General features: G+C 56.5%; 1 protein-coding gene across 3 annotated transcripts in view; it reads left to right on the top strand.

The window, feature by feature from the left end:
• Positions 1-9,802: 9,802 nt before the first annotated feature.
• CROCC (ciliary rootlet coiled-coil, rootletin) overlaps positions 9,803-13,920 on the top strand; it is a 40,236-nt gene continuing 36,118 nt past the window's right edge. Inside the window, exons 1-3 of one of the 3 annotated variants that reach the window (XR_006818645.1) lie at positions 9,803-9,968; positions 10,547-10,691; positions 11,813-11,967. Coding sequence is in view for 2 of the 3 variants with exons in the window: in XM_046007766.1 (XP_045863722.1) it covers positions 9,909-9,968; positions 10,547-10,691; positions 11,813-11,967 (360 nt within the window). In the remaining variant the exon portion in view is untranslated. The remainder of the gene's footprint in view (positions 9,969-10,546; positions 10,692-11,812; positions 11,968-13,920) is intronic. The other 2 variants (XM_046007766.1, XM_046007767.1) reach the window with 2 other exon arrangements.

Genomic DNA, 13,920 nt, shown 5'->3' with positions numbered 1-13,920 from the left:
CAACTTACCACAGTCCACCCACTCCAAGATCCATCAGTAAGGGATGGGTTATATAAATTTAGATACATCCATATAGTGGAATACTAGATTTTGGGGGGGGAAACGGAATAAAAAAGCTCTTTATAGGGGCACCTGGGTGGCTCAGTCGGTTAAGTGTCTGCCTTCAGGTCGGGGGTCCTGGGATCGAACCGCACCCCCGGAGGGCTCTCTGCTCAGCGGGGAGCCTGCTTCTCCTTCTCCCTCCGCCTGCTGCTCCCCCTGCTTGTGCTCGCTCTGTTTGTCAAATAAATCTTAAAAAAAAAAACAAAAAAAAACTCTATGTAGTTGTAAGGAACTATCACTGAGTTATATCAAGGGTAGGCAGCAAGGTACATACAGAATACGGTGTAGATAGAATATACTCTTTTGCATAAATGGGAAGGGAAAGCTTTATGAGCATAAAATATCTCTGGAAAGATACACAGGAAATAGCACCCCACAAGTTGCCTACACAAGAGGCTGAGTGCCTGGGAGACAGAGATGCTGGATACCAGGAGATACTTTTGTAACTTTCTGAATCTGAACCATGTAAATATACCATCTTTTCAAAGAAAAGAAGAAAGGGTGCCTGGGTGGCTCAGTGGGTTAAGCCGCTGCCTTCGGCTCAGGTCATGATCTCAGGGTCCCGGGATTGAGCCCTGCATCCGGCTCTCTGCTCAGCAGGGAGCCTGCTTCCCCCTCTCTCTCTGCCTGCCTCTCTGCCTACTTGTGGTCTCTCTCTCTCTGGGTCAAATAAATAAATAAAATCTTTTTTTTTTTTTAAAGATTTTATTCATTTATCTGACAGAGAGATCACAAGTAGGCAGAGAGGCAGGCAGAGAGAGAGGGGGAAGCAGGCTCCCTGCAGAGCAGAGAGCCCGATGCGGGGCTCGATCCCGGGACCCTGAGATCATGACCTGAGCCGAAGGCAGCGGCTTAATCCACTGAGCCATCCAGGCGCCCCAATAAATAAAATCTTAAAAAAAAGAGCCCCTGAGATCATGACCTGAGCCGAAGGCAGCGGCTTAATCCACTGAGCCATCCAGGCGCCCCAATAAATAAAATCTTAAAAAAAAGAAGAAGGAAGAAAAAAATCTACATTTAAAAGGTCATTTGTTATATCAACACTCAAAGACACAGAGCAGAGTGAGCATTTTAGTGTCTTCTCATCTTATTATATATATAAGCCGAAAATAAATTTTATTTTATTTTATTTTTAATGTTTTATTTATTTGACAGAGAGAAATCACAACTAGGCAGAGAGGCAGGCAGAGAGAGAGGAGGAAGCAGGCTCCCAGCTAAGCAGAGCCTGATGTGGGGCTCGATCCCAGAACCCTGGGATCATGACCTGAGCTAAAGGCAGAGGCTTTAACCCACTGAGCCACCCAGGCGCCCCAATAAATCTTATTTTTTTACAGATAGGGCCTTATTCTGTCTAGTGTTCTGAAACACGTCACTTAATAACTTGTAACCATTTCTCCAGGCATTGAATGTTCTTCTCTAACATTTGGAATGATTTCACAGTTTTCCATTAAAGAAACCACCCAAGGGGCCCCTGGGTGGCTCAGTGGGTTAAAGCCTCTGCCTTTGGCTTGGGTCATGATCCCAGGGTCCTGGGTTCGAGCCCCACGTGGGGCTTTCTTCTCAGCAGGGAGCCTGCTTCCTTCTCTCTCTCTCTCTCTGCCTGCCTCTCTGCCTACTTATGATCTCTGTCAAATAAATAAATAAAACCTTTAAAAAAAATAAAGAAACCACCCAAGATTATATAAGTTAGTGCTGAACCTTTCTTTCTAATTTTTTGCTATCCAAGTTGGATCTTACAGAAAGACTTTGCAAGTTACCGTTAAGATATCCAGTGAAACCAGTCAATCAGAATGCCTCGTCCTCTAAGCTTCCTGGTTAATGTGGTTTTACGGATGGTGGGCAGAGTCCAACCCAGCCTAGCACCCGGATTTGGCAGGCAGTTGGCCCTAGCAACCCTGGGGTGGCAATTCCAGTCGCTTGTTTTCCAGTTACCTGAGCTGCAGATTTAGAACCCTCTGCAGTGAGCAGGTGAGCCCCCGGCACGACTCCCTTTGGGTGGCTGATCTTGGGGGTCGCTGGGCTGAGCACCGTCTGGTTTTCGGGCTGGGTGACCAGTGGGCAGCATTTCTGGGGACTCAGATGAACTAGCCAGGCTGAGCTGAGCAGAGCCACTGACTCGGCACAGAGAGGGGGGGCCAGAGGTACATATGGGACTCCCTGCAGCAGGGTCCTGTGAGCTCTGGGATAAGAGGGTCAGGAGAGAGTCGCTGTGCTTGCTGTCCCTCCCAACGACTCCTATCAGGTTGCATGGTATAGAGGAAAGAAGGTGGGATTGAAAGCTACTGAACTCCCTGCCGAGTATCATTGAGTGAGTGACCGTACGTACTCTGAGTCTCGGTTTCCTCATCTGTAAAATAGAAATAATCCTAGCACCTGCTTCGTAGCCTAGATCCTGTGTCAAGAGCATTCAGAGGGGACTGAGGATAGCATGAGAAAATGGAAGCCAAAGCAGCCAGCACAGTGTGGTACAGAGCCGGTGTAGGCTGCCTTCGAGGTGCACATGCTGGTGACCAAGGGACCCCCGGTGGAGGCAACAGGAGGTCTGTTGGAGGGAGGGACAGGGACGGGGGCCTGAGCTCGGAGCCTGGCGCTGGGAGGAGCACTCTGGAGTGAGGGCTCTGCAAGGACACTGAGGATCAGCAGTGGACTGGGGAGGCTATGAGCCTGTCAGGGCCTGGGTAGGGATCCCGCAAGTCTGGGGACTCCAGACAGGGTGACACAGACCTGGGCCATGCTAGGGTGCCTAGGAGCCAGCTGTGCTTACTGGCAGACGTCAGTCAGCCCTCTCCTTTGTGCCCTTGCTCTCCCAACCTCACAGCTCCACCTCCCCAACCCCAAACACTAAGGATTGACCCAAACCTTTCTGGACCAATAGCTCATAGTCCCGGCCCAGGCCACAGCCTCGCTTGCGCCATCCCAGGGTGTCAGGGCTAGAATGCCACGTTGGCAGCCTCAAATGTCGTTTCTCAGTTATAAAACCCAGGCTCTTCTTTCACAAAGAGAAAACTCCCACTCGCCCCCTCCTGCCCACCTATTGACTGTTTTCCAAATATAAAATCATCAAGTTAGGAGCACCTGGGTGGTTCAGATGGTTAAGCTTCTGCCTTCAGCTCAGGTCCTGATGCCAGGGTCCCGGGATCGAGCCCCACCATGGGGCTGCCTGCTCAGTGTGAGCTCGCTTCTCCCTCTCCCTCTGCCTCTACCCTTGCTTGTGCTCTCTGTCATATAAAAAATAAAATCTTTTGAAAAATCATAAAACTAAACATGCTTTTTCAAACCAACCACACCCCTCTCTTTGCATTAGAGATTCAGACCTGCCTCCCCCTTTGAAAATGGACGATTTGATTCAATGCTTTGGAGAAGAGAGCGAGATTGAGCCCCAATGGGCAGATAGAATCTAGAGAGCGCAGCTTAGTTCCCAACGCATGGTTTTCTCCGAGGGCCTGTGAAGCCGGAGACTCTTGATTCCAGGGTTGTGAGTTTGCGACCCACTTTGGGTGCAGATTACAAACAAAACAAAACAAAAAGGCATGGTTTCCTCTATGGTCTGGTCCCTATCCCATTTGGGCAAGGCACATGAGTTTGAGAGAAAGAGTGGGTAGCAGATGGGTTCTGCCATTTCACAGATGAACAAACTGAGGCCAGGGTGCCTCAGGCAAGGTTGCAGGGCGATCAGGCAAGCGTTCTCCTAGCGGTGCAGTCATCAAAGCCCCAGTACTGTGGGCTCTGAAGGCGCAGGCGGGATTGCCCCCTCAGTCTGGCTGGCGACGGGCGGAGGCCAGATCTTGAGTTTTAGACCTTCAAGGCCGGGCCAGGGAATAAAAGCGAGACCACAGCGGGATTCTGCCCCTGAGTGTGGGCATTTTCTGTTCTGCGGCAGGAGCGAATAATCCCTGTTTGCTGGATTGTCCGGGGCCCCAAGTGAGACCGAGCTGGAAAAGTCCTCAACCCAGTACCCGCCACCAGCTAGCGCTCCATAGTTTAAGGGCGCTGCCTGGGTCAGGGCTGCCGCCACCCCGGGGCCCAGGGACCAGACGCACCCTTCGCCCCGGGCTCCGCGGGGGCACTGGCATGGGTCCCTCCAGAGAAACGGCCTTCGGCCCCGCCCCGCCTTGGACACGCCCTTAGACACGCCCCTCCCCCCACAGTCCCCGCCCCCGCCCATGCTCCGCCCCGCCCCGCCCCGCCCGGCCTGTGCGGCGCCCGCGGTGGCGGCGGCGGCGGCGGCGGCGACGGAGGCGCGCGAAGGTAGGAGGCCGCGGGCGCGCGCTTCGGCGGACGAAGGCCGCAGGGCTGAGGTGGCGGCGCGCGCGGGCGGGAAGGCGGGAGCGCGCCAGGGGGCGGGCCGGAGCCGTTGTCCCCGGGCCCTTGGGAAGCCCTGTGCGGTCGCCGCGTCCCCGCACCCCCCGGTTCTGCGGGCATCCTGCCTGCCCTCCGCTCCAGACCCTAACCCGGCTCTCGCGGGCTGGGGGCCGGGCGCGGCGGGGGCCTGCCAGGCGTGGCGGCCTGAGGCCCCGGCGGGCGCCCCTGTGCCGCGTCCCCTCGCCCCTCCGGCTGGACCGCCGCCGGAGGCCCTTCCCCCCGTCCCCACAACAGGAGCTCCCGGCTGCGGCTTCCTGTGGGCCCGACACCGTCCCTGCGGCCCTCGCGCGGGAAGGGATTTCGCCCTCGCGGCGACCGGACGGAGTGCAGAGTAGCCTGCAGGCCCAGAGTGGTCAACTGAGTTGCCGAAGATGGCACAGCCTGAGCAGGGGATCTGGGCCCTCCTCGGGTTTCTCAGCGTGGGGTCTAGGGTTGGCGTTCTGAACGGGCTCCGTCGTGATTTTTATGCAAACCCAAGAGGACTGTTTGGCCAGATGTCTGCTCCCTTGGTGGCCAATCTCCCCAGCTCCCCCCGGGACTGGGACTTGTCTGGGGGATTGGGACACTGTGGGGCAGGGTCTGTCAGGGTACCTTCTGTCTCTTTTCATCAGAGATTTCCTCTTTTCCTTAGCTGGGCTCGCAACAGGTGCTTAATAAATAAACAAGTCTGTGTTAGGAGCCGAGGGAGGCTAAGGCCAGGCTGGGCTCCTTAGTCGGGAGCAGGATTCAGAAGAGACCTCAGGAGTCAGAACCCATCCATCTTGAGGCTTTGCCTGACTTAGCTCTTCTCCCCAGGCTTTCTCTCAAGCCCTGAGGATGAGAGCCAGCCCTTGGACACTAGGCACCCTTCCCACTCGGGGGTCCCTGTAGGGACCCTATCAGGTTTTTATGCTAAGTACCTGGGATGCAGCAGGTGCTGGCCGTGTGTTCCCTGGGGGTCGTTCTGGGATCCCAGTCTGTGGGTGACATCGTTTATCGCCAGGACTTGCCCAATGTGACCCCCAGCAAAGCTCAGGAGAATTGTTTTTCTTTAATTTCTTTCATTTAGTTTCCTATATTATTACTTGTCTCAACATTCATTCATTCATGCAGCATTGGCTGTGGAGACAGCACTGAACAAGGCCAACTTGGTCCCTGTCCTTGGAGGAGATAGACAACGTACGTGTTAGATAGACAACATACATACCTGGCTACGGGCAGGCACCACTTTAGCTGGTATTTTTGAGTCAAGGTCTGGTTGACAAGCAGGAATCGGCCATGCAAAGGAGGGAAGAGCATGGCAGGCAGAAAAAGTGGCAGGTGCAAAGGTCCTGAGGTGGGAGCATGCCTGGTGTGTGGTTTTTTTTTTTAAAGATTTTATTTATTTATTTGACAGAGATCACAAGTAGGCAGAGAGGCAGGCAGAGAGAGAGAGGAAGAAGCAGGCTCCCTGCTGAGCAGAGAGCCCAATGCGGGGCTCGATCCCAGGACCCTGGAATCATGACCTGAGCTGAAGGCAGAGGCTTTAACCCACTGAGCCACCCAGGCGCATTTTGGTGTGTTTTGATGAGAATCAAGGGCAGCATGGCTAGGGTGGCATGAGCAGTGGGGGAGGTGGGAGAAGTGAACTGGGGCCAGATCCGGCAAGCCTTGTATGCTGTGGCAAGACTTTGAATTTTGTTATTTTGGGTGTGATAGGAGGCTCTGTGTGTGTGTGTGTGTGTGTGTGTGTGTGTGTGGTGGGGTCATTGAGCAGAAGAGGGATGTGATCTCCATTGCATGGGAATATACTGGAACTGAGGGACAGTGAAGCCGGCAACCTATGAAGAGCCATCTCAGTGGTGCAGGCGAAAGATGGTGGCAGCTTGTATAACACACACCGAGACCCAGGGTGGTGTTTGGCACACAGTAAGCGTGATGTACCGGGAGCCATTGCTGTTACTGTCCAAAATTTTGGAACCAGGCATGCCTGGGTCTCCCATGTGGCTCCAGCTCTTCATGCTGGGTAACTTTGAGCAAGTTATTGAACTTCGCTGAGCCTTAGTGTTGTCATCTGTAAAGTGGGTAGAACAGTACCAGCATGACAGGGCTGTCAAGAAGGTTAAAACAGGAGGCGCCTGGGTGGCTCAGTCGTTAAGTGTCTGCCTTAGGCTTGGGTCATGATCCCAGGGTCCTGGGATCGAGCCCTGCATCAGGCTCCCTGCTCGGTGGGAGGCCTGCTTGTCCCTCTCCCTCTCCCCCTGCTTGTGTTCCTGCTCTCACTGTCTCTCTCTCTGTCAAATAAATAAATAAAATCTTTAAAAAGAAAGGTTAAAACAGATATGTACAGATGCAAAGTTATGGGCAGAGGGCTGGGCTCATGGTTGGTTCAAATGTTTTTGTTATAATTTCTAGTCAGCAGTAGGAGAGTAAAGGCATAAGTGGGTAAGAACATGGTGTGTTTGAAACTCATGAGTAATCTCTGAGAGACTTTTTGACTGATTCCTGCCCCTGGGAGGGTGGGCCCGAGCCCAGCAGGGGTGGGGAGGGAACAAGTGCAAAGAGTGTCTCCTCTGTATTTATTTGCCAAACAATGGCTGAGGTATGCCACTGTGTACCGGGCACAAGGTTCTGGAATGGATATTGGGAAAAGCCAGTAACACCCGCGGCAGTAATGATAACGCCAGTAAGAACCAGCCCTCACGCACTATTTAACAACATGGAATCATTAAGGTGATACCAGCTGATGTGACAGTGAGACCCCGAAGTCTCAGAGGCTTAACAGAAGTTTATTTCTCATTCATGGAAAGCCCTGGCGGGTGTTTGGCAGGTGGCTTTCTACATGGCGACCCACGGGACCCAGCCCCCTCCAGCTGGTGGCTCTAGCATTCCCTAGGACCTCAGCATTCTTTCGTTCCAGCTTCTGGACAGGGAAGGAGATTAAACAGTCCCTCAGGCAAGGTTTTCATGGGCAGATCTGAAGTGGTCCACCTTCTACTTTGATTCTGCTGACCAGAACGTGTCACGTGGCCATATCCGACGGCAAGGGAGTCCCATTTTCTAAGAAGAATTGGAAGTATGCTTTGGTGAACACATAGCAGTCTCTGCCACACCACGTCCAAGCACACAGCTAGGCATGGATCCATGATAGAAATAGGCACCATTATCACCCCATTTTACAGATGAGGAAACTGAGGCTCAGAGAGGTGAAGTCACTGGCCCCCGTCGCACAGCTGGTGGGGAAGGATAGCCAAGGCTGGGGTTGGATGCTGAAACTATAATGTCCAGATTTTTCCTATGAGGAAGTTAATCGTTGCTTCGAGGTTTGGCTGCAGATTCGGGAGACCTGCCTGCGCACACAGGGTTTAGATGTGATTTCTTGGCATCTAGAGAACCCAGTCAGACTCTAGGGGGAGAACTCTGGGCCAAGGGTTCTGGCATCCTGCTCCCTTCCCCTGATCCGTTAGGGCACTGGCTGGGGGAAGGCACAGAATAATGGCCAGTTCACTAAGCACATCTGGGGTGCCTCTGTGCCAAGCTGGGCAAGTGGGGGTGGAGATCCTGGTCGAGGGGGTGTTTGCGACCTGCTCTGGTTATGGTTGTGCAGCCTATAGAGGGGACTTCTGGAGGGGGTCTGGAGGTGGGAAAATGGGAGTCCCAAAGTTTTGTAGTGACAGCTCTCTGCCCCTGGCCCAGTTCACTTTTGCCTAAATTTGGCCTTGCCTGCCACAACAACTTGATGGCGCTTACCTTTTTGGCCTGGTTTCCCATTTGCAGAATGGATTTCCTAGTTGAGGGTGAGGGGTGCAGCCTGACTAATGTGCATTTATGTAGCACCTGCTGCATTCCCCAGTCTGACCTAGAGAAAGTATAGAGTGTTTTTTTTTTAAAGATTTTATTTATTTACCTGACAGACAGAGATCACAAGTAGGCAGAGAGAGAGATGAGGAAGCAGGCTTCCTGGGAAGCGGGCTCCCTGGGAAGCGGGGCTCAATCCCAGGACCCTGAGACCATGACCTGAGCCGAAGGCAGAGGCTTTAACCCACTGAGCCACCCAGGTGCCCTGAGAGTAATAGAGCCTTAAAGGGAAAATGCCTGGCCTCAACTTGGAGTGCTTCCTGGGGGGCTATCTGGCCCAAGTGGAATGGGCTCTGGGTGTACCACTTCCCTGTGGCGTGTCACTTTGAATGGGTGAGGCTCTAACCTCTCTAAGCCTTGGTTTTCTCACCTGGAAATGGGTTGAGGTGGGGACTTAATGAGGTAATGCAACTATGTGCCTCCTCTGGGACATGGCACTTAGAGGGGCCGCAGGAAGCAGGAGTGTCGCTAATGAAACCAGAACGGAAGCTGCCATCTGCTCACTGCTCACTCCGTGCCCGCTGGGGTTCGATCCCCCTTATACCTTTCAACCCACATGATCCTCAGTGACTCTGTGTGGCAGAGGCTCTCAGTCCCATTTTAGAGATGAGGGAACCGAGGCTCAGAGAACCTTGTCCAAGGTCATACTGCTGAGGAGCGGCAGCGCTGGGACTCCCAGGTGACCACAGATATGCCGCTCGGTCCAGGCAGCCTCCCTGCTGGCAGGGCAGGAACCATGGGATGGGTGGCCGGACCTCTGGCCCTGAGGTACAGGGACTGGCTATTTTGGATTTTCAAATGAGTGCAGTCGTTATTTGTTGAACGCTCGCTATGAACCTGGCACTGAGTCACACGCTGTTTGTGCCCACATGGTTTTTGGTTGACTCTCCCAGACAAGTCCGTGAGATGGGTGCCAGTCATTCTCCACATCTTACAAGGGGACGGTGAGGCTCAGAGAGGCAAAGCTGCTTTCTCAGAAGTACACAGCCTGTGTGTGTGTGGTGGGGAGTGGCGGTGAGGGGATGAGGGGATTCAGATCGCTGGGTGTGGGCGATTCCACAGCCTGCGATCCTTACCCGGAACCTCCTGTGGGAAAATGTCATCCCCGCGCCCTGGGAATAAGGGCTTAGCAAATCATGTGACCCCTGTCTGGGTCAGCAAAGAAGGTCTAAGACTGGCCTTTCCCGCCTCCTGACGTTGACCCCACTGCCTGGGCTTGGAGGGCTCTAGGACCCAGCAGCTGGGGAGGGTGGAGAGAGAGAGAGAGAGAGAGAGAGAGAGAGAGAGAGAATGTGTGTGTGTGTGTGTGTGTGTGTGTGTGTGTGTGTTAGATTCTTGGCTCTAGGGCCCTCCTCCCCCTTCTCTCCATCCTTTCCTTACTTGCCCACCTCCTCCCCTCCCCCTCTCCACGCCAACTCTTCCTCCTCTTCCCTCCCCTCCTCTGCGTTCCCGGCCCCTCCCCCTCTCTCAGCCCCTCCCACCTCAGTGGTCACATGGGGGCACCGCGGGATTTAAGCCTAATCTGCCCTGTGCTCAGCACAACGGTCTGGCTGTGGGATGGGCAAACTGAGCTGGTCTCTGGGGCCCTGGAGAAGGGCCTGGAAGGGGGTGCACACAGCTTGCCCCCCATGAGTTTGGGGCTGGAGGAACCTTTGGAGGCCCCGCTGGCACTGGAGACGGTTATCCAGGTGGGTCCTGAGGCCTGGGCCCACCCCGTCCAAGGCAGGCAAGCCTGGGTCTGGCAGGATAGGGGAGCGGTAGATGCCTCTTGGGGTCCTGAGGTGGGATAGGTGGGTTTGGGTTGCACAGGGGCCCCAGCCAGGCTGGGAGTAGAGCAGCTGCTCAGGGCTCAGCGGCTATGGCTCCCCTATTCCAAAGTCCCATGGGGCAAAGGGCATCCCCGCTCCCAGACTAAAGGGTTGAGTGACTTCTGCCAGCACAGTGGGGTCTTCATCCATGTGGGGTTGGAGCTGGACGGCCGCCCCCCACACTGCCGGCCCGATGGGTTTCGTGAGTGGGCCATGCATTTGGTTCGCTTCTCTGGCCCTCCGTGGGGGCTCCTTCCCTGGGCAGGGGGCACACAGTCTTCCCATGGGGGCTGTTGGCCCTTCTGACTCCCTGGCTTTCCTTCATTTGGGGGATTTCCTGAGGGTCTCCTGGGCACCCACATCTTGGGCCGCAGGACTTTGGTCCTCTCCCACCAGGCCAGGGAGCCCAGCGTCCCAGATCCCCTTCAGAGCTTCTCTCCCCCTGCCCTTCCCACCAGACCCTGGAGAGCAGCGTCCTGAGAACAGGCCAGGAGGAGGGCCTGAGCGTGCAGGACCCGGCCCAGGACTCTCTCAGGACCGCCGGCCTGCCCGCCCGCATCAGAGAGATTGTCACCCGCCACCTCTCCCAGCCTGAGAGCCAAGGTGCCACTCTTCTTCCAGCTTCCACAGACGCTGCCTGCCTCTCACCCCTCCTCATAGCCCCCTTCCCGTGGGCAGTGGCAATGGTGACTCACCGCGAGGCAGACACAACCCTGTGATGGAGGGACCCATTTCACAGACGAGGAAATAGAGGCTCAGAGCTGTATTTGCCCAGAGTTGTTCCCCATGTGGTGCTACTAGGCAGTGGGGACCAGCACCCCATCTGGTAGCCCGCAGCAAAGACTTAGACCCAAACACCACACTCTCTCCCAGGGATGGTGCGAGCTGCCTGACCCCGAGACTACAGGGGAGGGCAGCTCAGCTCAGCTCAGGGCTTTGCAGAAGTCCGAAGGGTGGTACTGACCATTCCCTCCCTGCCCAGGAAGAGAGGCTGATGGGCCCTTGTTTCTCCTGGCGGGTGGCATCCTCAGCTGCATAAGCGGTTTGAGAGCCTGGGAAGGGCGCCCTCCGTTGCTACTCCTGTGTTTGCCGCTCTCCTTTCCTTGGGGGTGGTGCTGGTGCTCTGGCCACAGTCCTTGTCCAAGCTCAACCTCCTTGGGAGGAACAGAGATGTTGGGGCCCCTAGGAGCCCCAGGCAGGGAGAGACTCAGTGAGCCCTCACCTTAGGTTGGAAGAGCCTAGAGGCCTGTGGTGTGTTGGCGTGTGTCCAGTTCTCCTGGGATGGAAGGGAAGCCCACAGGATGGGGGGCACATCCACTTCTCCCTTTGGCCTTTTTTCCCCTCCACCGCTTCCTCCTCCCTTTTCCTCTTCCTCCTCCTCCTCCCAGCATGACCCATACTGTCTTAAGCCCTGGCTTCAGAAGCTTGCATGAAGCCCTTCCCTTAAGTGAGGCCTCCCGGCTCTCCTGGTCGGGTCTGGTTACCATCCACTCATTTGCAGAGCAGCAAAACTGAGGCCCAGAGAAGAGTAACAGTTGGAGAGAGAAGGAGCTAGTCCCTGCCTCCTAGACCGAGCCTCCCTCCACACGGTCCGGGCCTGCTGGGGCCACCCTTGTGCTGCGGTCCTGTCGGCTTCGAGGCTCGCTCTGGGGATGGATATAGGGGGAGGATGTCCCACTGCACCCCGGGGGGAAGCCAGTCTCGTGCCTGCTGTCCCTCTCCAGCCCCGCTGCCCGCCCCGGAGATGGCATCAGTGCGCTCACTGCAGGAGGAGAACCAGTTGCTGCAGCAGGAGCTGTCCCGCGTGGAGGACCTGCTCGCCCAGAGCCGTGCGGAGCGCGATGAGCTGGCCATCAAGTACAACGCGGTCAGCGAGAGGGTGGGTGCTGCCTGCGGCCCGAGAGCTGGACCCGGTGCTCCTCCGATGCGAGGGCCGGGAGATGGCCGGGCCGGGCCGGGCCGGGGCACTGGGCCGAAGGTGAGCCCGGAGTCAGGCTGGCCTGGGTGCCGATTGTGGTTCTGCCAGCGCGAGTGGCCTCGAGCAAATCCCTGTGCCCTCGCGGTCTGTCTTCTGTCGCGGGGATGCTAGTACGGTGTGGGCTTGTGAGGAGTGGACCAGCTGATGGAACCAAGTGCCTACAGCCAGGGTGTTTCATTCCTTCCTGTCCCACACCTGCTCAGGGTGGAGGGCACAGAGAGTAAGACTCCTAGAGACCCCTGCTACCCCTCCAGTATCTGGACGTCCCTCTGTGCTCCCATGTACACGGGTCTTGGGTCCGGCCAGCGGCGGCTGGACACTGAGGCAGGCAGGCTGGAGTAGGCACGGGCAGCGTTCCCATGGCCCTCTGGGGCGGCCGCGGGCCTGCAGCCGCTCCCCGTGGGGGTGAGACCTCGCCAAGGAAGGAAGGAGAAGCCAGGCCAGCCTCCAAGTCCAGACAGGACTCGCATTCCCCAGGCACCTGTCTCCAGGGCCCAGGCCAGGACTGCGCGTTGTTTGGGGCGCCTTGTTTTCTCTGGTCCCTCCAGGGGACGCCAGGGTGTAGTAGCTGGTGGCTGGGAGTTGGTGACAGCGTTGCCGGAGGGAGGGCGTGTCTAGATGGGAGACGCGCGGGTAGTACCAGTCATCCCAGTAACTCCTGTTTACGGACTCCCTCTGGGCCTGGCGCTTGCTGGGTGCTTCACTGTCGCTGCACCAAGAGAGCAGGCTCCGAGAGGGACAGCGCCGGGCTTGGGGTCACACAGCCAGTGAAGGCTAGGGCTGTTGATCCCCAGCCCAGGGCTGTGCTTTGCCGTTTTATTTTCTGAGTGTAGGAAGAGACAACTGTGCTGGGAGTTCGGGGGGTGGGGGGGCAGTTGGAAAGCTGGAAGGACCTCAGACATGACCGTCTGGATGTAACGAACGGGAGGGCGAAGGCCAGAGTTGGCAGCTAGCCCAGAGCCCCCTGTGCGCTAGGCAGAGCCAGGTTAGCCGAGGCTCCCTGGGCTGGGCCTGTCCCACAGGGGCTTGCCTAATCACATTGGGAAGAGGGGCACACATTTATGTGTGTGGTTGTGGGGGGTGCACATGTCCTGGCGTTGGCTTGCCTGGACAGGACCCCGACTTGTTGAGACTTGCGGAGGAGCAGGGCGGGGAGCCTGGAGTGGCCCCTAGCGCCGGCGACAGTGCGGAGCTAGTGTTCCCAGGTTTGCAGGGGTGCAGAGGTGGAGGCTGGCCCAAGTCCCCTGTTGTTGTGGGTGACGGGGGCCTCGAGCCAGCCCTCCTCTAGTTTAGCCCTCTCTCATCTTTTGGCCACTGGCTCAGTGCCAGGCCCCCCGGGGACTGTCTCCTAAATGCCAGCTTCTGACCGACAATGAAGCTGGCGCGGCACCCCCTCGCTGGCAGGGGAAGAGAAGGAGAGATGGGAGGTGGCAGGTTTCTCTTCTGCTGAGACACAGCTGCTGCGGCTGAGGCTGCCTTGGTCCGGAAGATTCCCTCGTGTGGCTGGGCAGTCCCCTGAACAGCACCCAGAGGGAGCCGGGTGTCTCGCTTTTCTGGGTGTGCGGTGATGTGAGTGAGCCCCCCGCCTGCAGGCAGGGTTTGGATGAGAGTGCCCTCCAGGCCTGTCCGGGGACATGGGCTCCCAGAGGACATCAGAGCCTGGAGATCGCCCATGACAGAGTCAGAAGCAGGCCCAGAGTAGGGGCTTGATAGGGTCGGTGGTGGAGCTGGGTTAAGGGCCCTGGTCCAGGGTTCTGCGGTCCTGTGACACTCTGTCCCTTCTGCTCACTTGTTCCCATGGTGCAGGTGGCAGGGCCGGACCTTGTGGCCATAACTATTACATGTGGGCTGTTT

This window comes from Meles meles, chromosome 1 (assembly GCF_922984935.1).
Source record: "Meles meles chromosome 1, mMelMel3.1 paternal haplotype, whole genome shotgun sequence".
Classification (NCBI taxonomy): domain Eukaryota; kingdom Metazoa; phylum Chordata; class Mammalia; order Carnivora; family Mustelidae; genus Meles; species Meles meles.
This window is presented reverse-complemented; position numbering and strand designations above follow the sequence as displayed.